Below are 27,737 nucleotides of genomic sequence, written 5' to 3' on the forward strand. Positions count from 1 at the left end.
TGTAAATGTCTTTCAACCTTGTTATGATGATTCTGGCCCCTCCCCTCGCTCCTCCTCCGCCAAGATTGGAAGTGAAGCCTCTGCGGCGACAATATCGTCTGAGCTACGTCGCTACGACTCGATCACATTACGTTGAGTCAGAATTACTAGCGGTGTTGTGCCCACTGTCTCTCTTTCTCTCTCTGCCATTGACGTGAGATTCCATTCATGACGACGTGATGCCTGGGAAATGCAAATTCCAAAGATCTCACCAAAAGAAACAACAAACACTGACTGACCAAAATCTAATTTTGGTCCTTGAATTTGAGGGTAAATGGTCCTGGAAAGTCCTTGAATTAGATGTCAACAAAGGCGAGGGAACTGTGCTTCCAATTTTCCAAATAATGAAATTCAGAGAACCTCAGAATTCACACAGTTTGGTGACCAATGACAATCTAAAGCCATGTCAGCACATTCGGTCGTTGAATTTGAGGGGAATTGGTCCTGGAAAGTCCTTGAATTTGAAGCAATGCGAGGGAACTGTGTTTCCAATTTTCCAAATAAGTAAAGTCAGAGAACCTCAGAATTCACAGAATTTGGTGACCCGAGCGCTGCTACTAAGAGCCTGGGGTCAGTCTCAATCCCTATACTTCCCCCACGTTTGACCTCACACTCTGGACCGCGAAAGCCTCGTCCGTCTCGTCCACAGCCTCCGATCCAAAGTCAAACCGCACATCCGTCCCGACAGAACTAACAGCACCCATTGTATCGCCTCTCCCCACAGGTGTCGCGACACATTAAGTCAGAGGAAACAGAAATGTTGTGACACCTGCAAGTGTTTGTGTACACACACTGCAGAGCAATCACACCTGCTGGGGAAACTCCAGCACCATATACTTGTTTTTCTATGGCTATATATCTTTTATTTTCATGTGGCCTGTCTCTCTGACCTGTTTTTTGTGTGTGCACTGAATTGCACAACAAAACAACATTTTAAGTAAAAATGACATATAAACTAAATATTAAAAACATGGCGTAGGTGTAAACTTTGTCATAAAGCCTTTGGATCCAACAAGTGACTGAGCAGCATTTATCAAATGTTTTGTGAGGACAAAAACGTGTATGCTTACATAATCTGGCCAATTAATGAAATAATAACTCTCTAAAAACCTTAAGGGACCAACTCCAGACTTAATGTCAGTACATTTTAACAGCAGTATTAGCAGTGTCTTGGCATGGGAGAAAAACTGAACACAAAAAGAACACCTAATGGACTGCGGTTGCACTCATCTGCCAAATTTAACAAAAACAAAAATAATTGGAGGTTTGATACAGCTCTTCACAGAGTTAAAAGTTTTCCTCCGTGCTATGCTTTTTATTTTGAACACAGTCGTCTTTGATATGAGTCATAAAAAGCACAAAAGTATGATATGTCGCTGCCTGTTTCTCCTCCTGCTCATCCTCTCCTCCCTCCAGCTGTTTTTTCCCTCCCCGCTATGTGTCATTTTGAGCTCGGCTCAAAGTAACTAAACCTCCACATCGATGTCACCTTCACACTCTCTGAGCAAACTATCTGTACGACAAACCATCTCTTTTTTCACGCAACTACTGCTACACACAATGTGCATGAAGAGGGAGATTAGAGAGACAGAGTGAGAGAGCCCCCACTGGCCAGAAAGTCCAATTAACGTCAATCTAAATGGCTACGGCCCACTGCGGTCTGAACACAGGCATTAACAGCTCTCACACAAAAAAAAACCACAGCTCCATTAAAGGGTCTCGAGAGGAGCCATCACAGGCCATCCATGGGTCCACTTTTCCTCTGCAACGCCCCTCAAAATATCGCGCAATCAGACGAGCGACGTCTCCAAAAGATGTTTTCAGGATAAAGTGGATTATCAAATCCCCCACGGGGCATCTACAGGAAGTTTATTTGGAAGACGGAACTCATTTGTGATCAGAGAACTGAAGAGCGGTGAAATCGTAAGTATGTAGTGGTTAGCGCTCTTGCCTTTGTATCAAGTAGAAGACCCAGGTTAGCGACCCGGTTGGAACAAGGGCGCTGCATGTTATCCCCATGTGTGCATGGGTTTTCTCCGGGTTCTCCAGCTTCCTCCCGCAGTCCAAAAACATGCAATATGGGGATTAGGTAAATTGGACACTCTAAATTGACCGTAGGTGTGAGAGTGAATGGTTGTTTGTCTCTATATGTGGCCCTGTGATGGAGTGGCGATCTGTCCAGGGTGTGACCCCACCTAAAGTGATAGAAGATGGATGGATGGATCAATTTTTTGCCATTTTTGGTCTCTTCGTGCAGTCTTTCTCCTGATTTGGACAAGATTAGTTTTACACAGGACATCTGTGATATTAAAGGGCAAACTCGTTCAGGATAAGAAATCTTAGTAAACCTACCACAATCGGTGAGGGGTTAATCGCTTAATCTGTCCCAGGAGCTCTTTATTGGGCCTAGTCATGGAGCTGCCACTACAACCAGCTCTGTGCCGTGGGGGTATACTATGGCCTCACTACACCGGTGGTCCATGACCCAGCATCGGCTACCCACAAACAACTTCCCCCCCTGACTTCCTAGACACGGAGTGCCTCAATCCATGCTTAAAAATCTACTTGTAAACAGGAGATGACGGAATATTAAAGCACATATTTAACCCTTATTTATTCGCACAGGATGAGTATGACCTGGGGTCATTTTACTGGACAGGTAAAAGTCGCTGTAATCTTTTTCCTGACATGGTCCTGTAATGGTCATCATCATCATCCTTAAATCTCTCTTCACTTCTTTATCTGTGTCCTTTTACACGACTGACATGTGACACACAGTCTTAAACATTTACTGTACTATAGACACCATATTGTGGTGCACAGATGTGCTTCCTGCACCAGAGACGACGACGACTCTCGTTCAAACAGCTGTTAGCAATTCCCAAGGTTGCCCAGGAAACGCAGGAATGGAAAATTCTTGGGAATTTCCATGTGGCAAAGGGTTGCGAGGAGGAATAACCAAAGACCCAGGGTTGCTACTTTACTCTCTGACTTTTTCCCCCTCAGTGGTAAAATGTCTTTTTTTTGTTGTTGAACATTTAACGAGACACTAAAGTAACACTGAGAGGCCACGCATTATAAGCAAAAGAGTCCAGAGACTTTCAGAGGAGAAGCAGAGAGAGGGGGGAGATTTATGAACCCTGTGCACCCTCTCCATGTCCCTGTATCTTTTCCTACATCTGACTCAGGACACTCGACGCCCCTTCCCCAAAGGCTCGACTAAATATAGACAGAGTTGACATGAAGGGGAAAGTGGATTGAGAGAAGGAAGAAAAGAGCGGGGGAAAGGAGGGAAAGGTGTGGGGAAAGTCACACCTTTCAGTGCAGTTAAGTCGAGATGCGGTCGTGGATTGAGCGCCAACCACAAGGTCATTTTAGGCCACGTTGAATCCACCAGGGCTTCGACTCAAACGGCTTCCAAAGGAAAATGTACATGTTTACGATCCATAAAGGAGGTTTTAATGACCTTCCAAAGTCCAACTTTCGCCTTAGCGACAACTGAGCTGAAGTTCTAAGCGAATTTCTGTTCAAAAAGTCAGATTTCAGTCAATATTTAACACAATATTATTTCTGCGTGTGCGCTTGTGACAGATTTAGCTCCGTCAGCTCCTTGACTGTAGGCGACAACATGCCTCCTGAAATATACCTGCTAGCACCAACTCCCCTAAGGATACGGGGTGCAAATCTCTCGCCAAGGAAACCCAAGACACGCAGCCCACGGCTGAGCATTTCCATCTGCTCGTTACGTGTGCGATTAGTCCTCTTCGAAATCCCCCCCGTGTACACCGTCATACTCCAAATGATAGAGATAGTTGTTGTCACTGACTGGATTGTTAAACACAAACAAAAGGACAAAGATATTGGACTGAACATTGGAATAAGAATTGGAATATTCATATAGAGAGTCTTATATCCTTCAATTCAGCACAACCTCTGCAATCTGATGAAAAATGCATGTCATTTTCACCAACTATATAAACACACCTGCAAAAAGTACACAAAATCGGAATTGAATCACAGTTCAAAGTTCACTTGGCCTCGTTTTTATGAACAAATAGCAAAGAAAACACGAGTTAGCTCATTTACGTAGGGTGCAAATCGGCAAAATTCAAAATGGCCGACTTTGTGTCGAGTTGAGGTCATGGTTACAGTCGACTTTTTTGTTCATCTTGGTCTATGACATCTTTCTACCAAGTTTCGGGAAATTCGGTGAAACTCAATTTTGCTTTCTGTCTTTAACGTAGGGGGCGCTATAGAGCACTTGAGCAACGCATGCGTCCGGGAACTATGCCAATATCACATTTTCACCCCAAGTTTCAAGAGTTTTTATGCACGTTAACCCTCTCAAAAATGACCTGAAATCCACGGATATAATAATAATCTGAAGGATAACAACAGGTTCCTCGCACAAATTCGTGCCAGGAGCCGTTTCGGTTAATCCCTCGGTCTTTTCCAAAGCGAGACACAAGGGTCCACAGTTTGACTAACCCTGCAGCTTTTCTTCCTCACAAAAATAACAACGAAGGCTTGATTTGGCACATTTTGTCAAATGCGGATGTAAAAAGCATTAAAAGTTTCCTGCGATGTGAGCCAACTTCTGAGTGTTTGGGCGATCACAGCTTGGTGGGGGATTAAAGATGGGATTATTACACTTATCTGTGTAAATGAGAGAGATCTTATCTTGGCAAGTATGCGTGACATAAGAAGGCAACAGAGCCATATTCATCACAGGCCACTGTCAGTGTGACCTGACACCAACACAGACGGATACATCACACACTCGGGCAAGAAAACTCAATTACTGCGAAATAGAACAAAAGAAAATCCACAACGATGGATTTAGAGAATATGACGTACAAACCTAATCATTTATCAGCGTTAAGATAAGATAAGATTGATTCCACTGTCACATCTGTTTGGTAAACACTTTATGAAACTGGAGGCAGCGGTGGGGAAAGCAGAGTCAACAACATCTGCTCTACAATCTTTGTTTGTTTAATCCGTGCAAAAACACGAGTGTAAAATCATCCATTTGTGGTTTTACGGAGGATGTTGTGCGGCAGGCAGCGGAGAGTCTCGTCACCGCTGTGATGCAATCAGCCCGACCAGTGGAGACGGAAGTCCCAGCTGCTGCACGAGGTAAATATTATGTCACATAAACATAAACGGCTATTTTTACATTTTAAAGCAAAAACACCAGCAGATGATCTAGATCTGTTAACTCTAACCTTAACTACACCACAACATAATCTACAAATTTAACCATGGGACTTTGTTTAACTTTGATGATGTCAGCTCATGTTTATTTCTGGATTATTTCTTGCTTGTATGTGTAATTGTTGGCACAGCCGTACACAATCCGGGTATCATTCGTTCTTTTCTTTTTCAAAATAAAATTAAAAATTAAAAAAAAAAAAAACGGGTAACAGACTGCAAATTCGATTTTCAAAATAAATTGAAAAATAAAACAGATAACGGACTGTTAATTCGACTTTCAAAATAAAAAAAAAAAAAAGGTCTTATAATTAGGTTTTCAAAATGAAACGAACAAAAAAGGGATAACAGACTGTAAATTAGATTTTCAAAATAAAATTTAAAAAAAAAACAAATAACGGACTGTTAATTACTAAATAGAATTTAAAATAAATTAAAAGGTGTTTTGTAGCAAGGAAACTTCTAAAACATGGCGGATAGTTGGTCCCAGGGACAAAGGATTGAAAAACCCTGCTCCAGTTGATCATAACATTGAATTGTGTGCTGGTAAAGTTGCAGTTGCTGTAAACTGATGTAATGAGCCGTTTTTTAAAAGGGACCCCCACTTACAGCTCGGGGGCCCCCCAGGCAATTACCTGATTCATCGACTCTGTTGTGACGCACCTGCAGCTAACGCAATCCACTGCAAAAGTCATGCAATAATATTCTGTTTGTGTCTGTTTAAAACTGTTGTGTTAAAGTCGTGTTGATTCCACTCTGTGGTGATTTTAGAGAGAGGGTGCAGCAGTCTGTGTTGCCGCTGAACCATGTTGTTGTTACTTGTGTGAACCCCCCCATTAAAATCAATGAGCAGAGGCTGAACAACACATGTAGCACTTTGTGTAACGCAATACATTTCAACATCACCACTGGAATTGCTGCCTCTAATTGCAGAAATCATCAAAAAAATGAGTCAAGAACGCTTTTAATGCAGATTCAACTAAATCTGAACATTATAATCCTAATGTAGGAAGGACTTACTAAACGTTCAGAAAACTTCAGATAAGAGACTAGGCCAGGACACATCAGCACATAAAAACTGTTGTTACACTTCAACAAACAGGTTTCCAGTAGATTTACTCCAACATGGCAAACTGCAGCTAAAAAGGCTCACGATCCCTCTCAAAAATGTCTCAAACAGAGGAATAGAAAAATGAGATGCTTTGGCATATATCCTTCACTTATTCTTCAATTTGTCAAGTAAATGTCATTTATGTCTCATCTCGTGATTATTATTTGGCCCTGCTCACAGCAGACACACTTTCAATCTTCCCAATGTCCGACTGCTATCGACAGGTGAAAAATAATCAATGTTTCTCAAAAATAAGACAGACAGAGGAAGAGTTTAGAATAAGGATTATTCTACACATTTTATATAAAGAAAAAGTAAAAAGACAAGCATATATTTTCTGCTTAATTGATTTAAATCTTGGTGGAACATTACCAAGGATCCAAATAGGAAATAGTTTCTGTTTTAACAGAACCAAAATCGCAGCCTTTGCAGTTTACTCACTGCACTGTTTCAGATGAAGTGCCTCCTCACGTTATCGCCCAATGATCGGCGCAAACACAAGAAGCGCGGCTCTTGAGCTGGTTGAGCATGAAATCTATTTAGCCTTAAAAAACACACACACACACACATCAAATGAGAGTGGGAGAGACAGAGCAGAGGGCGACAGGAACTGTGGGAAAAAAAAGGATAGAGACAAAATATGTCTGTTGGTGACTAAAGGCGAAAGGCGTGGGGAAGCACATGATCAAATCTTGGGAGTCGGACGGCTGACATTCAGCACAATGCATAAATATTTGTAGTAAAGTAAAGTAAAGCAAAGCAAAGTAGACAAACAGGATCAACAAGGCCAAGTCTGGCAACGTCTCTCCATCTCTATCGTTTCTCCTTTTTTCTTAATCATCTCCCTTGATCTCCTCAGTGTGTTCACTGGCGCCGGAATCTCAAGGGCACAGTCTGTGACATCAGACTTCAGATTCGATGATGTTAATCATCTGCCTTCAGGCAACAAGGAATAGAAGAGAGGGATGAAGGAAGGCGAACGGGAGGGCGATAGACCGGTGAACTAACAAGATGGAAAGAGAAGGGGACGGCGAATGCCGTTAGTTTAAACTGATTAACAAGAAAGAATAAATTTAAAACAAGAAAAACAAGTCTAAATCTAACTTTCTAGAGTGTAATTAGAGTCAGGAAACCTTCTGCGTCTTAAGAAAACACAGCTTCACTCAGGAAATCAACACAATCCTCGTCACTAAATGTCTCCTTCACCTCAAAAGTGAGACAAGCCGTGAGTTAAAGACTGCCGACAATGTGTACACAACAACAACAACTGAATGATGACAAAGAAGGAATGACACGTTGGTTCGATAAGCATCGTCTTCTTTTGTCTCAAACGTAGGTTTTCCATATTCAAACAAAGAACTCCAGCACATCTCCAACTAAAGATCAATTCCATCAGGTCAAATTAAAAAAATGCACTGCATAAATATCACCATTATGAGAGTCAAGTAGCTAATATTTTGATGCTATCTTGTTTTGCACCTATGGCAGAGGCAAAATTCAACATATTCTATGTAAATAAGACAACAAAAGGGGGAAAAAAGGCAATAGCTTTCCAGATTTTCTGTCCCAAAACGTCTAATTTTGCCAACAGACCAAAAATATTCAGTTTACCATCATAGAGGAAGAAGAAAACAAGCAAATTTTCACTATTTACGAAGCTGAATTAAAAGAATTTTGTTTACATTGTGATAAATAATCAATATCTGTTGATCGAGTCATCGATTATGAATTAGTCGCAGCCCTGGTTGTTTTATCTATCGCCCCCCCCGCCAGTTCAGTCCCACCGTTGGGTGAATGTAAGTCTGTATCTCGCCCACCGGCCTGTGTGAATATCATTGTACTCAAGCCACAGATCAATCCACTTAGTGCCCATGAAATATAGGGAGTGAGCAGGCCCACTCTGCTAGTCTGACATCATTGTACTCGGCCATTAGTCTGAGTGCCATCACCGCGTCTGCTGGGGATTGAGCTGCATTCATAACCCCCCCCCCCAAAAAAAAACAACAACAAAAAAAACACAACGTAGTCCCCGCCTCTGTTCGAACCATCTATAACATCATCAACGGACCTGTTGATAAACGCGAGGTGCAGCATGGCACAGAAACTGGCCCGCCTCGCACACATTTTCGGTCAGTGCGTTAATGTGGACGTACTGTACGTCTATTTATGTTACAAATATAGACGCTGTGGGTGTCAGATTTAAGAAGAAACCCCCTCTCTCTCAGCTGTTGGTATCTTCACTACATCATTACGCTTAAATGACTGCATGTTGTGAATGAATAACAAGAGAAAAAACTCCAAACTACTCTCCTGCTTTTTGGGAATTCAGTCATTATAACAATATTGTGACAACACAGGTACCAAGACAGAGGGTGGAAATCCATGAGGACGTTTGAAGCTTAATTTCGTTGTGTTTTTTAGCTTGTGCTTGACTTTGAAACACAAGAATGATCAGTCTGACTGAGTAGTGCGCTTAGTAGATGGAGAAATTAAATTAAGCTGTCAAATGGTAGCTGCTCTGAAAGCTTACTTCCAGACAGCGGACATATACTGTACACAGTATGTCTTCCTGTCCTTCTGTTATTATTATTCTCCTTATGTTATCATGGGGGGGAGCGACCTAGCATAGAAAGCAACGTGGAAATGTTTCGAGCGTGTTTGTTTACTTACAGGATGTGTTCTTATTAACTTCAGATTATAGTGTAATGTTGAGGAACAGATCAAATGTATACGAACAAGAACCTGTTCTTCTACTGTTTGGACAATGAGGCTTTAGTTTTTGGGAGATGGATGACTGGTTGCCACCTACGTGTGGACCAGGACCTGAAAGTTCTTGAAAAGTACTTGAATTTAACCTCAGATAAGGTGTATGAACTCTGCGGCTACTGTGAAACCATCTGCTTAATCCCACCACACACTAGAGGACAACAGGTCCCGATCTGGTCTTTTCCCGACAATCGTGGCTGTCTTCCAATTTTAGGCTGATTTGAACAGATTAGCTCCGTAGTGGGAGGGGTTAAAAGACGCAATTTTAACGTCATTGGACGCATTTACCCGGTTTTAAATCGTAAAACATGATTGATATTTATTTACGACTTGAAGTCGATTCCGCTGTCTCAGCACAAAACATCGCAAACGCAACGGCTGTTAACTGACGCTTCCCGCAATTCTGAAATCACGTTAAATCACGCGAGATCCCAAATCGCTGGAATCTACTCCCAGAAATCGTTTGATGAAACGCCAAGCGTGTCGTCCTGGATCGTCGAATCTGTGCTTTCTCAGGATTAAAATCATTTTTAAAAATCAGCTACTATCTTTGTTGTGTCTCCCACGTTTTAAAAAAAAAGTTTTTAAAGTGAGTTCAAGTGTTTCTCACAAGGTCTGCAGCATCAAAAGAAACTAATTATTACCCCTGCGTTAAACTGGAGCTTCATCAACTGCATTCAACACGAATGAGGAAAACTGAGGTGTTTTCAAATGTTTTAAAACATTGAGACCTCAAGATTCCTCCAGAGATGATTCATGTGACAGAAAGCCACATGTCACTCTGCTGCTGCAAGCCTGGCAACACATGGTCAGTGGCTTTAAATATCTTACATTACAAGGAGAGAAGTTGTGCCCATAAGCAAACGAAAATGCAAACATCATCACTTGGCAAGGATTGGAAACAAAACGCTTCTGCTGGATCATGTCTCCAAGATCATGAACCAAGTACAAAGACAGAAGAAATGAAGTGAATTTGACTCTCAGTATATTCAGCGTACTGTTATTTGTGCCACAGAGTTTCCACAGCCAACAGGCTGTTTTTTGAAGCTCTACTCACGTCTGCGCTGATGGGAATTGCCCCGTGGACACGGACGACACTGTTGCCAGGAGCAAAAGTAGACACACGGAGTGATCCATTCTTTCACTTTCGACTAAAATCCACGCGCAGAAGAGACGAAAAATTCCCAAAAAATCATAAAGACAAATCCACAATTCCACCGCGTCGTCCGTGCGCACTTCTCATCCAAACGCCTCACACCGACATCGGTGCGCGTTTGGAATCAAATCTCATCTGGTGCGTGCGTGCGTGTGTGTGTGGAGTTGAGGAGTGTGCTTTTTTAGGTTCAGCTGTGCATGTGTGTGTGTGACTGCTCAGTGTGTGTGTGTTGAAGTGTGATAGGGCTTTTTAGGCAGATCTATCGCGTGTGTGTCAAAAATATAAAAGCAGGAAAAAAAGGGGGTGGGCGCAGTTAGATGTTCAGCCTGGCCGGCGGAGGAGCGGTGCCATTCCGTACACTGCAAAAAATGACGGGAGAGTAAGGCAAAAACATTTTTATAAAACAAAGGGAATTCTACAGAAGAATATTTGGGCCACATGTAAAATGAAATAAAATAGCATGAATTCTGAGAATAAAGTCCGAATTTTGATATTTAAGTAGAATCTGAGATTAAAGTCTGAATTCTGAGAATAAACTGAGAGATTAAGGTCTGACATTAAAGTCAAGATTCTGAGATTATTCTGAAAGAAAGGTCAGAATTTGGAGATTAATGTAGAATCTGAGATTAAAGCCTAAATTCTGAGATTAACATCAGAGATTAAAGTCTGAGATTAGAGTCAGAATTCTGAGATTAAATTCAAAATTCTGAGAAAAAATTCTGAATTCTGAGATCAAAGTCAAGATTCTGAGATTAAAGTCAGAACTCTGAGATTATATTCAAAATTCTGAGGAGAAAAGTCTGAATTCTGAGATTAAGTCAGAGATTAAGGTCTGAGATTAAAGTCAAGATTCTGAGATCATTCTGTAAGAAAAAGTCAGAATTCTGAGATTAAAGTCTGACATAAAAATCAGAGATTAGTCTGAGATTAATGTCAGAATTTTGAGGGGAAAAAAACAGAATTCGTAAATTTAAAAGTCAGAATTCCGACTTTAATCTCAGAATTCATGCATGTTTGTTTTTTTGTGGCCCTAATTCCGTAGAATTCAAAGTGTGAACAAGTGGATACATAATTCTACAAAAAGCAAATATGTAAAAAAAAAAAGGGTAATTTTTAACCAGGCTGTTTTTTGAGTACACATGTGCTGATATGTAATGAATTCAATACATGAGGAAAAAGCATAACAATTACATGTTTTAAGTGTGTGTTATTGTGTGGTGTGTTTTTTTACAGTGTGCTCTGTGGTGTTCTTGTCTTCCTGGCTCACACGTTTCCAGGCATCCTCTGTAACTGCAGCAATCACACATGGTTCTCACGCCTTCATCAAGCACTGGACACTTGACACACACTCACACACACTTCCTCAGTACCTGGAGTACCTCTAAACACCAGTACCTTTAAACACCAGGGAGTTTCCATTGTGATTAATGGTCAGCAGGACTCTCCTCAGCTGACGATCAAGAGAATAATCTCGATCTTCAGAGAATAATCTTCCATGTTTGGGAAAGAAAGCTTTTAGGATTTTGGCATGTGATGATTGGAATAGTTCAACCTAAGTTTGAAGACCTGAAGATGTTGGAGTTTAGGGTTGTCCACAAACCAGGTGGAACATCTGAGATCACATAAGGACACGATATTTTCTTTTTCCAGACGCCCCCCCGAGTGACTGCTGTCTCTGTCAGATTCTGTGAATCACCACAAAGAAAAACTCTCTCTCTTATTAAAGGTTCCCTTCTTTTATATCGCTGCAAACCCCGCTCATTAAATCTGCAGCGCGTGTACTTGCGATAATACATTCTTTTGCCACGAGGCCTGGGATTAAAAAATAAAATAAAAAGTGACATTTTGCTTTTGCGGAGGTGGGGTGGGGTGGAGGGGGGAGACAATCATCAGCAAAGTAAATACCATAATAAAGTGTCCTTTCTAATGAGTTTCTCTCCAAAGTCCCATGTGAGATGCAAAACTAATCTCTGTCTAATTTCCTCAGAGGTCCTCACATATTTGTACTCATTAGCACATTAGTCTGTATATAAATATATATATATACAGTATAACATGTGCAGACAGAGTCGTAGCAGGTGTGTCACACAAAGAGATTTATTGTGCAAATAGTCCGTCCCTCGTCCTCTAACTCAGGTTTCACAGCCCACAGAAAAGCTGCTCATCAGGAGCTTTTTCTTTTCTTTTTTTAAGTGTATTTACACAGCAAGAGTGAAGAGGCAGCGTCGGCTAGTAAAGATAATGTGGAAGAACCCGACTATTAGTCGATAAATCTGGGTGTGTTTTAGAAAGCTACAGGCACCACGTGTTGCCACATTAATCCAACATTAATCCTTAATGTGAATCATGTGAGCAAATGCACTTTTTTTTTTCAAATAAACTAAGCATCCGATTTCCATAAACAATCAGAGACAAAAAAAGTGACTCTGTGTATAGTTTTGTGTCATTCTTAAAACTGTAAAGCTGCGACGATCAGCCTTTTCTTCACAATAGTAAATCAGTTGGCAGTGCGTAATGTGAATTATGTCTCTTGTGACTCAGCTCTGTCTGTAAGTTGTAATCATTTTTTGGCTTAAATTAAGCTTTTTGAAAATAAAAAAAAACCTGCGAGGCTGAAATAAATAACAAAAACTGGCTTCAAGCGTAAAAAACAAATGTTTTTACTGGCATTTTAGATCTGATCTGTGTTCTGCAGTTCACTGCACTTTTGTTTTCTCCGTTAAATCACTGAAGTTCAGCTGACTCCAGGTCATGTTTTCAGAGCAAGAGCAGCAAAAGAGTTCAAGTCTGTGTGTAACAGGGAGCGACAGAGCAGGCTGATATAAAGGTTGTTTCCGAGTGAATTAGGAATGTGTGTGTGTGTGTTTGTGTGCCTGGCAGGCAGCAGGTGTAGCCTCTGTAACCAGCTCCCCGACCCCACCCACCTGCACATGGAATTGCCCATCTGCTGTCGCCTAGCAACGGCTTTCGCTGTCTCCACGCCAACTCCTCGCGAATGGAGCCACAAGGCTTGTTTTCCTCACCAGTGAGTGCACACACATCTCAAGTGTGCGGCTTCATGCTGCGAGCAGTGCAGAGAGGGCAAAACAGGGGAGATAATTATATATTATACTCAAACAGAGCAAGGAATAAACAAAAAGCAGTAAGATGCTGATAATAAAAATCAATTAACCATTCACAAACACATACTTTCACACTTTTGATATAACTTTCAAGGGTTAGGGTTAGCGCGTTAACGTGCCCAGCACAACGTGTAATATATAAATAAAAAATGCCTCTGTGGTCATTTCTAGTCAAATAAACATGGCACTATGCCCTTATTGTTGATATTAGTAGAAAATATAAAGGTTGTCCATGATACAAAATGACAAAGCCTCCCTGAAACGTTAAAATACCTCACATATCTCGCAAGAACAAAGTCATTAATTTTATAAACTGCTGAGCGCTCACTAAGATGAAAAATTCAACGAACTACATGAATGCAAAAAAGCTCGCATTAATCTTACATTATACTGTAATCACTTATTCATTCTCCCAGAGTATTTCGCTGGCAAAAAAATAAAAATGTAATGTTTTAATTGGCGTCTCCCCACACACACTCACACAGTCTTCCTGGCAAACGTAACTGGACATGTGTTTTATATTAACATAAGCCAGCATAGATATCATACTTTGTCCAACTTTTTTAATTGAGAGGAGGCAGAGCATGGTGTGCTACGTGGAAAACACCATTTTAGGAGATGACGGGAGATTACGGTGACAGAAAGCTAAGCTTATTTCAAAGTTACTGACACAAGTTTTGATAAATATTCTTGCTCTTAAGTCTGGAAAAACTCTCCAGCCGTCACATTAGGCAAGAACAAACTGTGAAAACACAAGGACAGCGATATACATTTAAACATGAGAATAAGTGCTAGCTAAGCTGGTGAAAAAAAAGCTACATGTAAGGTACAGACACAAGTTTTGAGAAAATATTCTTCCTCAGAGTCTGAAACAGCTCTCGCCTCCATGATAAATATGAAAGCCACAGTCACATTAAGCAAGAACAAACTCTAAAAACATGAGGATTAAGATATAACACACTTAAATGTAGCTAAGTGCTAGCTTAGTCGGTGAAAAAAGCTAAGGGTAAAGTACAGACACAAGTTTTTAGAAATATTCTTCCTTGGCGTCTGGACCAGCTCTCACCTCAATGATAAATATGAAAGTCACAGTCACATTAAGCAAGAACAAACTCTAAAAACACGAGGACAAATATATAATACACTTAAATATGAAGCTAAGTGCTAGCTTAGCCGGTGGAAAAAAAGCTAAGAGTTCTGTCCAACAAATTGTGCCTACCTGCTTCCCTGTAGCATGTCAACATGTGAAATTTAACACTGATAACATTACTTCCTGTAAATAGAAACCTTGTTTTATAACTCAGTGTTTGTATGAACTAAATAAATAAAGTTTAACTGTATTCTGTAGTGAGTAAGATGACTGAGTAAGTGCTAGCTTAGCTGGTGTAAAAAGCTAAGGGTAAAATACAGACACAAGTTTTGAGAAATATTCTTCCTCAGAGTATGGAACAGCTCTCACCTCCATTATAAATATGCAAGCCACAGTCACATTAGGCAAAAACAAACTCGAAAAACACGAGGATAAAGATATAAACCACTTAAATATGAAGTTAAGTGCTAGCTTAGCCGGTGAAAAAAAAAAAGCTACGGGTTCTGTCCAACAAAATGTGCCTACCTGCTTCCCTGTAGCATGCCAACATGTGAAATCTGAGAACATTACTTCCTGGAAATTCCTGAAAACCTTGTTTTTATAATTCAGCGTTTGTATCAATTAAATAAATAAATAAAGTTTAAATGTATTCTGTACTGAGTAAGATGGCTGGTGTATTTTAGGCACCTGTTATCAGTCGTTTCGTTAAGCAAAGCAAACCAGCTGTGAGAAGTGGATTATATTATTGATGTGACGGGAGTGCACATTTCACAAAGTTCTAATCATAAGGAAGTGAAAAATAAAAATGTCAAACTGTTCTTTAAAAACTCTAATATGTAAGAATTATACACTAGCATGACTCAGCTCGGCTCTTTTTTGCTTTTTCCTGCAGGACCCCACACACACACACACACACGTTTCCCACAACACATCCTGCTCTTTGGTTCTGGTAGCCATGGTTGCACGGTCTTGTCGACTCCGTGAAAGACGGGTGCTGGCGAATACGAGTGATCTGACGTCTCACTCGGGACGGGACAGCCTCTGTCCCCTCTGTGCACTGACTGATCACATTACTATAAGTGGAAGCTATTCTGGCAGAGGAGGTTATGGCCGAGCAAAGGAAGGGCCTAAGGAGGAAACCGGCATCACTGACAGAGTCAGTTTCAGGGACGGCATTTGAGGTGATTGGATAAGAAGGGTCTAAGCTATAGTCTTACTTAGAAAATACTCTAACTCTAGACTTTCAGTTTTGCCAGAACTCAAAATATGGCTTTTATTTCAACCATATGAATAGTATACACTCTTAGAAATAAAAGTGCTAAGTAGAACTATATAAGGTTCTTTGGCTTGTCCTCATAGGGGAACCCTTTTTGGTTCCACCAAGAACCCTTTTAAAACCATTTATTCAGGAAAGGGGTTTGAAAGGGTTCTTTGGATCAAACCCTAATGGTCAAGAACCCTTGAAATAATCTTTCTTCTGGAAAGGGTTTTTCAGAAAAAAATGGTTCCAGGTTAGAACCTCAGCCCTTGTAGAAGGACCCTTTTGGAACCCTGATTTCTAAGAGTGTAGTAAACTCTCACATAATGTAGCAGGTGGCTCTGATATGTCTCCACACTTTTAATATCTCAATCTAAAAGCTAATTTTCTCTTGGCATTCTCCAGACATTTATGTTCCCGCCTGGATTTCATATCAAGATTAGTGACAACATTTCCCTATCTGAGATCCATCTCGACATCTGGACCTTTTCCACATGTCCACTTTGGACTATAAGAGAGCAAACAGAGCATCACATCAAAACCCAGAGGGCCACTGAGTTTTGTTGTCAAATAGTTGGTTCAAATTGTTTTTATGACTTGATAGCTCACCAAAGAAACCAACACGTTGACACTGGAGCATCCATCCATCCATACATTCATCTTCTACCACTTTATCTTCCACATGAGGGTCGCTGGTGCCAATCCTAGATGAGATCAAATCCTCTTCTACCCCAGTGTGCATTTCTTCAGACGAGATGAGACGATATATATGAGTCAAATGACCTTTTTCTTTCATGACTAAGACGAGAAGATGACAAGTCTTGTGTCCTGACTAAGACGATATTGACATGCATTATTGTGGACGGAAATAGACGAGACTAAAATGTTCTTCATCAGATGCAAACTAAGATGAAATCTCACTTTATTATCGTCAACAAAATGAGGAGACGGATAACAGATAACTCCAGTTCATGTGCAGCAGGCTTCATTTCCGGTAACGGGGCTGTTGCTGTTGCTGTTGCTGCAACACGAGGCTCGATATTTGGTCGCATCAGAATCACAGATGAAAAAAAGTGTAGTATGACATATAATTAGTATTTGAAATGTGTGAAATCTCAGATTTTTTTATTAGGAAAAGACTAAAATGTTTTGACTAAAACTAGACTAAGATGAGTGAATGACTATAAATAAATATGGCAAAGACTAATAAGGACGTTTGAAACAAGACTAAAATAAGACTAAATAAGACTAAAGCTGTGTTTCCATCACGGTACAGTATAGTACAGGCTCGCATTTCGACCGAGAACAGTACCTTCACTTGGTAAGCGAGGTGTTGGTTCCGCCCAGTGGCCGCATTAGCAAGATACGTAGCGTGATGTTGCATCGGTGCGGCGACAACGAACAACAACGACACTGAATGTGTTTCATCAAGACGCAAGGGAACGGGAACGGAAAATGGAACGGTAACAAATATACGTACTAAACCGAGTCGTTCAGAATGATCAGACAGGTCTGATAGTTTTGCTTGACAGGTGCCCGTTTTCAGATGAAGCAAGTTATCCGCATTGTTCCTACAGTACGGTAAAGATAAACTAGCACAGATAATGCTGACACAGTGTTGAGTGCGTGATGTCCAATTGATGTGTGACCCCAGCCTGACCTTTTACATGCTGATACATCCGGCGGCGGCGGCGGCATCAGCTCGCACACCTTCACCAGATCCTCGTCGGTTCGTTTTTGATCAGCCTCACAGTGAATCACAGACGCGGGGCGACAGCAAGCGTTTCCGAGGCCTCCGCGTCTGATGAAGGCCACGTCTTTGAAGCCCCCTCCCCCCCTCCCCCCTGAAAAAAAGAAAGGGAACAAACATCTTTAGAAGTGAAGGATCTGAGGGCTCCGTCAGTAGAGAGGGAGAGGGAGATGTAGCGTAGAGGGACGGGAGAGAGGGTGAATATGAAAGAGAACGGGGGAATAATATGAAAGGAGATGCATCGAGACAAAGCGCGTGCAATGTAGACAGAGCAGGATCTGGCATCCTTTCATCAAAGTGTGAGTTTCCACCAAAAATGAGGAACCAGTGTGAACAAAACCACCACCATGATCATGCTCCATTTTCCTTAAAAACACAAAATATCTTCTTCACTGTACAGACAGAAGGTACAAAAATAAGCTGCAGATATTTAATTACACTCAGGGTTTCGAAAATACTTTCGTTCTCATGAATAATTTAGCCGTTTAAACCGAGCACGACATGAATCTGAATTTCTGAATACACTCAAGTGTCAGTTTTGAATATTACAGCTGGAGGCAACAACACCTATATGTTTTTAAGATTTTAAAAGTGCAGATTCAGAAATTCTGTTTCAGTGTTATTATTACATTACGACGATATCCCATGATTTGACCTGGAGTGGATGAGAAAAGGAGAACTTAGGTTTGTTTACAGACACTGTTGTATTTTTAATGTTGTATCTTTCTCCGCTGAAATATTCAGAGAATCATGTTAAATGTGAAATGTCACCAGAGAGCTGTTAAAAATTTAAAAATAAAAACAAAAAAGCGCAGTAGGGCAAAGTAGGACAGCTCATGTCCTGTGTACTTAGTCTCACTGTGTCATAAATGTGAACCAGAGACAAAGATATATTTTATTGAAAATAAAGTTATCTCTCTGTAAAAATTGGGTTTTCACTCCCCCCTGCTGGTGAGATTATGTAAGTGCTGGTATTCACTTTTAATACTCACCGTGCTGCACCTCATGAGAAGTTATTAGGTGAAGTAAAACACTGCGTCCCTGTCCTTGAACACACTGAAAAGAGGGAATGAGAATTTAATAAATGAGTTCCTTTGTTTTCACACCGTTCTTTGTAAACCCTTGTAATCCCAGTAGAGGAATTACTGAATTGCTCAGCCTGAAAACAACAAACAGTTGATTCTCAATTTGTACATCACCATGTCATCTTGACATCTGCTTGCCGTACCTAATAAAGTGGTGTCACTCTTGGATCAAATTTCTCTTCTCTAAAGCAAAAACAGAAAATGGACAATCAAAAAACCCTCTATGATGCATTTCAAAGTTAACATTAATCATTATTTTTTAAAGGCCTGTTGGTTATCATCAATGAGCACATGGCAAAACCAGCAAATAAACACCACATGTCCACTCTTTAAAGCCTCCAGCTCCGTCTCAGAGTGACAGCTAATTTGTTGCCATCCACAAGCACATTCTGCTCTTCATGAGTAACTTATTATAACTTCACACATTTGCAAAATATGATATTTGTGTGTGTGTCACTGGTTCACTGACCTCAACGATGTGCCGAGGGGATGAGGACATCACACACGCACACACAGCTGCTAATATCTGCAAAATTTCCTCGGCTCGTCTTTGAACTCACGCGATTCATCTCCCGACTGATTCCCTCCGATGAAAGGAGGCATCGCAATCTCCACTTCTGACAGCGTAAAGAGATCCTGACCCAACAATGTGACGCTTTTCCAAATAATGGTCTCCAGGATTTTTTTTTGAGGATCACTCTGAATAATGACAACGTTCAATCGTGAGAATCTCTGAGGAACATCACTGAAAAACATCTCTGAGGAACATCTCTGAAAAACATCTCTGAGGAACATCACTGAGGAACATCTCTGAGGAACAGCTTTCAAACTCATTTTGATGTTTTGTTAATATCATAGAAAGGCACATCTGTTTATGAGAAGACTTTCAAAAGATAACAATACCAGAGACCTATATCAGCCTATTAGAGGTAATGTGGCCAAGCAGTCCAAGCCTACTACAACCCATGGCACTGGATTATGGGATTATGGCACTGTTGCCTTACAGCAAACTCAACATTTCATTATATATAAGCTTGTCTAGTGTTCTAATTACAATTGTCCACATGTTAATGTCTGTTTTTGTTACAGGTTATATCACTTTGGTGTGAACTATACAGCAAAACAAGCATTTTTACTTTCAAATGGTGTGCAATATCATCCTAAATTACTTGTCCTGCTAATATTGTAGCTTCAAATAAGATGCACATGGCACCATCTTGTGGTTATAAGGTGGTACAGCAGCACCAGTATGACTGCCTGCAAATCAGCTGCAATGCCTCTTGGGAGTTTCCAAAGTAAACATGACACTAATCTACAAAAAAAACAAAACACTTGGGCGGTCTTGTGTTGTGTCTCCTGGGAGCTTGAGGGTTCTGTGCAGTATCTTGGTCATTCCTAGGACTGAGCTTTTCTGCACAGAGATCTCCAGAGATGATGTTCCTGGAATCTGTCGTAGCCACTCTCTCTCTCTGAGTCTTGGGGGAGTTACAGGTCTGAGTGTTTTCTGATCATGAGTGGGACCACAGTTGTTTTTTTACTCCCCCACATCTTCTCTCAGCCCTTGGTATTTTCTCAAGCTTCTCGTGTTCCTATTATCTTCTTGATGTTGCCGTCGCTTGGGATCGCCACATCGTTGCTTCACGTTTCTTGGACGCATCATCAGTGATAGTACCTGGGCTTTCGGGCAGGACGGATCTTCTCGCAGCCCTCTGTATTTCTCAAGCTCCGGTTGGTGAGTACCCATCAGCGGTTGTCTGTCTGGATCTGGAAGTCCCATAGGAGGTCGTTCTCCACCGCCTTTGCAGGCGTCCTCTATCTTGATCCTCCTTGAACCTCCAGTCCAAACTCGGTGCAGATGTTCATGTACACTTTTCCAGCCACTTCATGTGCTTCTTCCCAGCCAGCATCTTCCACACCCTGCTGTGATGTGCTGAACTATCTCAGGGACGTCTTTACATGGTCTACACCTTGGTTCCTACCTGGTGTGGTAGCCTCTAAACATCTAGCGCTTAGGTCCTGCTCCTGTGCCGCCATGATCGGTGCATATCAGCCATGTAGGGGCTTGTCCTTCCATGGCTCCTCCTCCTTAGGTATCTATACATATATATAAATATAATGGTAACACACAACAACGCTTCATTTGTACTGATATTTAATATTTAGACATGGGGCAACAGCCATTTTTACAGCACAATTTGCATAATTTATCAATACCTCCTGTATACAATCACGAAAACCATGACATTAGATTTTTTTTTTTTTTTTACCTCTTTTTTTTTTTTCTCAGTTTACTTACAAGTGAAAAACCAGACCAGGTTTTACAAGCAATAATCTTTGTACAGTCAGCATACATCATGGATAATTTAAATATGTTTTTCTTTCCCTCTATAACATTTTTGTTCTATCTCTTTCTCTCTGTTGTTTTTTTTTCTTTTTTTTTTCTTTTAGTAATATCTGGACACAAAAATAGTATGAACCACCAACGAAACATGCAACATCCAGTGTGAGCACATTTAAATTCTCCTGCAACTACTTGAGCTGTTAAGATAAGAGCTGTGTGTGTGTGTGTGTGTGTGTGTCGTTAAGACTCTGGTAAACCTTTAGTGGTTGGTGTAAAGGGTTGGGTTAAAGTGGGTCTCTACAGACAGACGTGTACGCTCGTTTCTCAAGTCTATCCACTGTACATCAACCCAGAGAAATACGACGTCCTGTTACTTCTATCACCGCACGTCTCTTTTTTTTATTATTTTATTTTTTAAATCGTCTGCTAAAAGACCTATTGCTCCCCGAACCCCCCGGTATAAAAAGTTATGTATTTACAAGGTTTGAAATAGAGAGATGGCATCTGTATGTGTGTGTGTGTGTGATGCTTAAAGTTAAGTGTTTTCCTTAAGTGTCAAAAAGGTGACATGCGTGAACTTGGCGTGGATATAAAAATAAAAATAAAAATAAAATAAAATAACACATATTGACCTCAAACTTACTTATATTCCAGGTGCGACATCCCATGATTACAGTGTTTTATTTTGGTAGTTTCGTTGGTGTAAGTGGTTCTCTGAGTTTTCAGGCCCTCTATAAACATTGTAAACAAGCACTACATTGTGGTGTTATAGAAACCAAAGAAAAAAATGTTTACCTGATATGTACTGTAAACAAATATATATATATATATATATGTATTTATATATATATATATAAAACAACGTGAAATAGTCTCTCACGGGCGATTCAATCAATAAATACATAAATAAAATAAATAAAATCATATTAAAGCAGTCACAATTTACACACCAGTGCAAAAGGAAAGTCAATATATACGTCGTACGTACGTCCTCAGTGTTTCACGGATGCAGTTTTCCATCTTTATATCGAAGAGTAAACGTTGCATAGAAATCACGTAAAAGATTTTTCTTTTAGTTTGAGGGGAAAAAATGCGACGTAAAAACACCAAAGAGGGCCGTTTTACTGTGCGATCGCTAATTCATTACCTTGAAAAAGTGTTTGATTTAGTGCTGTGCAAACGCTCCTTTTAGCGTTGTTAGCTGCATTAGCTCTTTTTAGCGCCGTTAGTGAGCCTACAGTCGAACTGGAGCAGTCTGTTTATTAAGCTAAAAGAGCAGCGCTACAAATAACCAGCGTACCCGTGTACTGCGTATGTGTGCCTCTTTTTTTAAAAGTTTAGCGTTACTTTAGAAACTCATTTTAGCCAACAGCACTAGTTTGTTTTGTTAGCAGGACGACGACAACGACAACAACGCTCATACATTCTAGGGCGGGAAAAAAGTGCAAAAATACGACAAAAACGCGTGCAACACTGAGTCGATGTGCTTAGATCTCGTAAATCATACAAGTGTGTCACAATCTAGGGGCGCGAATAAATAAAACCTCTTTTGTCACAATCAGTAAGACTGGATTGTCGTCGATAAAGATATCTATATATATCTATATCTATATACATAATGTGTTATAGTTGTTTTTTTGTGTCACGAGTCATGCGCACAATACATAAAAGTCCAATGTTATCCATAATAATATTTATATCTATGATTTATCACACAATAATTTGATAGAATTTACGTTAAAAACAAAAAAACAAGGCGACGGGGACGATTAGTTTTGGTTAAAACGTGCTTTCTGTTTCTTTTCCGTTTCCCTCTTGCACTGGAATGGTAGTCAGTGTGTATGTGTGTTAAAATAGACTATGCCAGCTTTGTTTTTTTAAAATAATCCAGGATAATATAATATATATAAAAATAAATAAATACGAGGTCCGTTTTTTTTTTTCTTCAAATATTTCATTCTTCATAAATCAATAAAACTCTGCAGGTCGTGATAATAAAGCGATGAGAGGGAAAAACCCTTCAAAATAAAAATAAAAATTTTGCTTCTATGAAAAGTAAATAATCTGCTGCACGAGCGATGATGATGTGCAGAAAGGTGTAAATAAGCGTGTGTGTGCGTGTGTATGAAAGTGTGTCTGTGGATTAAAAAGTGTGTTAATACCTGGTTGATTTCCGCACGTAACCTCTGAACGCCTCGCTCTCCTCTCGTCTCGCGCTCTGACGTCTGTTCGCTTGTAAACGTCATGTGTTCATGTCCTGTGAACTCATGAACTCTGTCATCACCATCACCATCGTCATCACCACTAAACTCTCTTTTTTGTGTTTTTGTTTTCACCTTCAAAAGTTGTTCAAGGCCTGAAACAAAGATTGAGTAAAGACACATTTTTCCTGCTCCGTCGTGTTCTTTAAGCAGCCTTCATCACAAATGTTCGACATCATCATCTTCTTCTTCTTCTTCTTCTTGGTCTACGAGTGGATCTGGGCGGTGCTGGCGAGCAGCTTGTGCCAGCTCACCACTCGCTTACGAAGGTCCACCTTGTCCAGCCAAACGTAGGCTTCGCCGATCAGCGTCTTCTTCATGAACTTGCCACCGTTGGAAACCAGGAACAGCTGAGTCGACATGGGAAATAATACGTTTTAGTTTTAGTGAAGATTTACTTGTTTTTATAGCATATTATGCTAGCTTGTGTTGAACGGTTATTTTTATTTACAACTATTGTTTTCCTGTTTTTGTCATTATTAGTTGGGAATGCTGAGCTGTTGTTTTCTTTGATCTAAATTATGAACGCTTATTCAGCGTTTTCAACTATCATTTTCCTGCTAGCTTAATTTTCTGTTGGGGAGGCTGAATCAGCAATTCCAACTGTTGTATTCCACTTTCTTTTTTTCTTAATCAGTAATGCTGATTCAGCATTTTCAACTATTGTTTTCAGTTTCCTTAATTATTAGTTTGGAATGCTGATTCAGCGTTCTCAACTATTGTTTTCCTGCTAGCTTATTTTTTTAGTTGGGAGTCATGAGTCAGCAATTCTGTTGTATGGCAATTTTTTTCTTAATTAGGAATGATGATTCAGCATTATCAAACACTGTTTTCTCATTTTCTTTAGTAGCTGGGAATGTCGAGTCAGCATTTTTAACTTGTTCTCCTGTTTTCTATAAACTCACCTTCTTTCATCTTTGTAAAACATTTTTTTTCGTACATCAACATACATCAAAATGTAAAGTTCACTCAGAATCTTTTCGTGACTATGACACATATTATCAGATTTCTATAGATAATTAAATATTTAACTTTTTTAAGTGAATCATTAAGTGTTTTTAAAGCTAATACTATGATTCAATATGGTCCATACGATTCAAATAAAGTTACCTGAAGAGCGTGTCCAGTGGGGTTCATACAGAAGCGGAAGGTCTCGTTGAAAGACGGTTCTCGGTCGTGTCGACACACCCTGGTCTTTTTCTTGATGATTCTTTTCTGGGTGGCGATATTCACCACGTAGAGCTTCACGTACAGATCTGTGGACGCACAATGTGCATGTAACGTCACTGTTAAGCCGAGAGTCTTTTGTACCAAAGTTGTGTTTAAACGTGGGTGGAGAATCCGGTTTTTGGGCAACAAAAGAGCTCAAACTCTGAAGAACTGGGTATTGTGACATGATCCTAAATCCTCCCAAACAAGGTACAGATGCACGTCGGCAGATTAGCATTGAAGTGTTAATGCTATGAGTCAGTGCAGCAGATTCTGCACTGCAGACGAGCCACACAGTAGCTTTTTTGTGTGCAGAAATCAACTGCAAGCAAATGCTCGTCAGACAAAAGGCAGGCAGCTTTGGGATTTGGGATTTGGTGTGAAGGAGGAGGCAGAGAGGTGGGTGGAAAATCGTGAAAAAGAAGTCACAGAGAACACCCACTGGTCAGTCTTTCTAGTGCTGAATCGACATGTCCTGCATGTAAATCTGGCTGTTAACAGATATCACCGCTTAGGTACCACCAACATGCCGCCAGTTTTCAATCCTACAAGACGGCTCGAGTTGCAATGAATGGTGTTACGTTGCATTTTTAAGCCCAAACTTAAATTTAAATGAACTTTACAATCCAAAATAAGTGATGAAACACAGTCTGTAAACAGGAAAATGCATTGGTATCTGTAACATGGCATTTTAAAAGTACATTATATAAGAATAATATTCCTTCTGTTGCTTTGCAGAGAAAATTTTGCCCAGAAAACACGATGACAACATGTGCCGCACAGCATTTAGAAGAACTGGCGAAGATGATCATGGCCTGTTGGATGATGGCAGGTGTCTGTGTGGGTTTCCCCAGCTGTCCAATATTAGGAATGATGATGTATATCACAGGAAATGATCTTAAATACTGTGAAGAATTATTATTCATTCATTTAAGTGCACAGGGATGATACTGTCCATTACCGGGCAGGTGGTCTGGAGACTTGAACTTGTAGGTGATGTTGCGACATTGGAGAATCTCAAGGACCAATTGCTCGCCCTCCGTCTTCACCTCTTTCTTCAGAGCGATCTTTATCTCACCCATGATCTGAGATTTACCTAAGACACACACACAAATTATGTTAATGTTTAAAGGCATAACGGTTGTATGAAGGTTGTAGAAAAGTTAAGTTAGGGGAAAGTTCTGGAAAACAAAGAGAACGTTCTGTAAAGGTTGTAGAAAAGTAACGTTAGGGAAACATTCTGGAAACCAAAAGAGAATTTGTAGAAAAGTAATGTTAGGGCAACATTCTAGGAAAGGTTGTACGAAGGTTGTAGAAAAGTTCTGAAAACGGCAACGTTCTAGGAAAGGTTGTATGAAGGTTGGAGAAATGTTCTGAAAAGTTCTAGGAACCAAAAGAGAACGTTCTCCAAAGGTTTTATAAAGGTAACATTAGGGGAACATGAGAACGTTCTTTAAAGGTTGTATGAAGGTCGTGATAAAGTCATTTTCTGGGAACCGAAAAACCAAAAACTAACATTAGGGGAACATTAGGAAAATTTTCCTTATCAACCGTTCCTTTCTCTTAAATCTTGATCAAATAAAGTATTACAGTACTTCAAATCTACTGTCTGTGACTGCCCTCTACTGGACAATGAGTGCATGAGTGGCATCAAACATGGCCTTGCGAGCAGCTGTCTGTCTGACTGTATTTGTCAAACAAGGATGTCGGGGAAGTTATGAGCGGCTCCGCTTGACCTGCAGTTGCCTTGGCAACGCAGCAGCGAACATGACAGTTTTTGAAAGCTGAGTCAACAAGAGCCTTGTGTGTGTGTGTGTGTGTGTGTGTGACAGAGACAGACACGTTCATAAAAGGCCTCGATGCGGACGACGACGACGACGAGCAGACTAACAGGGTAAAAATGTGCAGTCAAGAGTGAGACTTTCTTTTCTTTTTTTACTCCTCAAGGTCTTCACACCTCTGCATTAGTCATGGTTACATGAGTCACAACATCACAGGCAGGAAGGAGCGAGCAAGGAGGTAAATTAGCAATAATCCAATGGTGTTAACGTAAAGAAATACGAGTCTAACTGAAAAAGCAGCCATTGTTCTGTGTCTGAAAAAACTCCTCACCTTCAGCGTCACCGTGTCCCATCGATGACTTCATGACGTCAGTGCCGTTCGGAATCTTTCCACTGAAGACGAGAGGAATTTTAAAACACTAATAGTGCGTTTATACCTGAATTAAAAGAAAGAAAATAACGATATTGAACTCACAATCGAGGCACCTGGAAGATGGCGCTGTCCACTTCGTTCATGTCGGCGTCTTCGTCCAGCAAGCTGTAGGCGCTGCCGCTCAGGCCGCTGTCCAGCGAGGCCGCGGTGACGGGGGCGTCACCCGATCTGTAGCTGGAGCGAGCTGTGTGGTAAGGACACGACCGTAAAAAAGAATGTTAATACGAGGACGAAAGAACGGAGACGAGGGATGGGGAAGAGAAAAAAGTGCGCCTCTGCCCCGGCAACTAAAACCTTAGAGTCTCATTTAAAGCAGCCAAGACCTGTGTGAAGCAATGAGGAGCAGCACACAAACATCGAGGACAAACACTTGGATTCTTTCTCTCAGACAAAGACAAGACTCACATGTAAAAGACACAGATATGCAAATGCAGACCGAACAAGAGGCACGTGACATTTTGTTAGTTTACTGTATGGACTACTGATAATCGTCTAATCGTTTAAGGAGGATTTTAAAGTGTGTGTTGGACACGACGTGTTTAAAATGTAATGTTTGAATGATTTTATGAATGAGATGCGTGGTGAAAAAGAAGGATCCATGTTTTTCTATTTCTTTCAGGGCTGCATCAATGAAAGCTCACTGATACCAGTTCAATAACGTGGTATTAGTGAGCCGTGTTGGTAGCCGTGAAGGAAACGTGCCTCGCCGCATGAATCCTGTGGTGACTTTGTTTAAAATTCGATTTAAAGACTCCTCTCTTTGTTTCTGCAGGTGTGCGTTAGTAGAATCGCCTCCTCTCTCTCTTTCGCCTCTTTGGAGGAGGGGTTAAACTCTCACCTCCGGTGCTCTGCGGCCTCTCTTCTGACACGGCTTTCCTGAGCGTCAGGTGTCTGCCGTCCGCCTGGCTCCCATTGGCCGACGCGGCGGTGGCGGCGGGCAGCCAATCTGGCTGCGCTCTCTGAATGGTGAGCACGCCCGCGACGCTGTGCCTCTGGTGCGTCAGTGAGAGGCGGCCTCTTTGGCCTGGACGTGTTTAGTTTCAGAAGGAGGTGCAGCAGGTCAGATGTCAGTGGTGGTGTAAGGGGGAGGAGGAGGAGGAGGCGGGGTTTAACGCCAGGAA

At 40.8% G+C, this 27,737-nt stretch overlaps 2 protein-coding genes across 2 annotated transcripts in view; both read right to left on the bottom strand.

The window, feature by feature from the left end:
* Positions 1-10,496, bottom strand: part of cacna2d1a (calcium channel, voltage-dependent, alpha 2/delta subunit 1a) — an 88,828-nt gene extending 78,332 nt beyond the window's left edge. Inside the window, exon 1 of the mRNA XM_083906964.1 lies at positions 10,188-10,496. Coding sequence (XP_083763090.1) covers positions 10,188-10,267 — 80 coding nt within the window. The 5' untranslated portion in view covers positions 10,268-10,496. The remainder of the gene's footprint in view (positions 1-10,187) is intronic.
* Positions 10,497-23,399: 12,903 nt separating this feature from the next.
* The window catches only part of pcloa (piccolo presynaptic cytomatrix protein a), a gene marked incomplete at both ends in the record, with an annotated part of 46,414 nt that continues 42,076 nt past the window's right edge, over positions 23,400-27,737 (bottom strand). The window contains 6 exons of the mRNA XM_083907307.1: positions 23,400-23,543; positions 24,304-24,449; positions 25,364-25,498; positions 26,515-26,576; positions 26,659-26,800; positions 27,455-27,640. Coding sequence (XP_083763433.1) covers positions 23,400-23,543; positions 24,304-24,449; positions 25,364-25,498; positions 26,515-26,576; positions 26,659-26,800; positions 27,455-27,640 — 815 coding nt within the window. The remainder of the gene's footprint in view (positions 23,544-24,303; positions 24,450-25,363; positions 25,499-26,514; positions 26,577-26,658; positions 26,801-27,454; positions 27,641-27,737) is intronic.

The sequence above is a fragment of the Microchirus variegatus genome (assembly GCF_963457635.1).
Source record: "Microchirus variegatus genome assembly, chromosome: 20".
In the NCBI taxonomy this organism is placed as follows: domain Eukaryota; kingdom Metazoa; phylum Chordata; class Actinopteri; order Pleuronectiformes; family Soleidae; genus Microchirus; species Microchirus variegatus.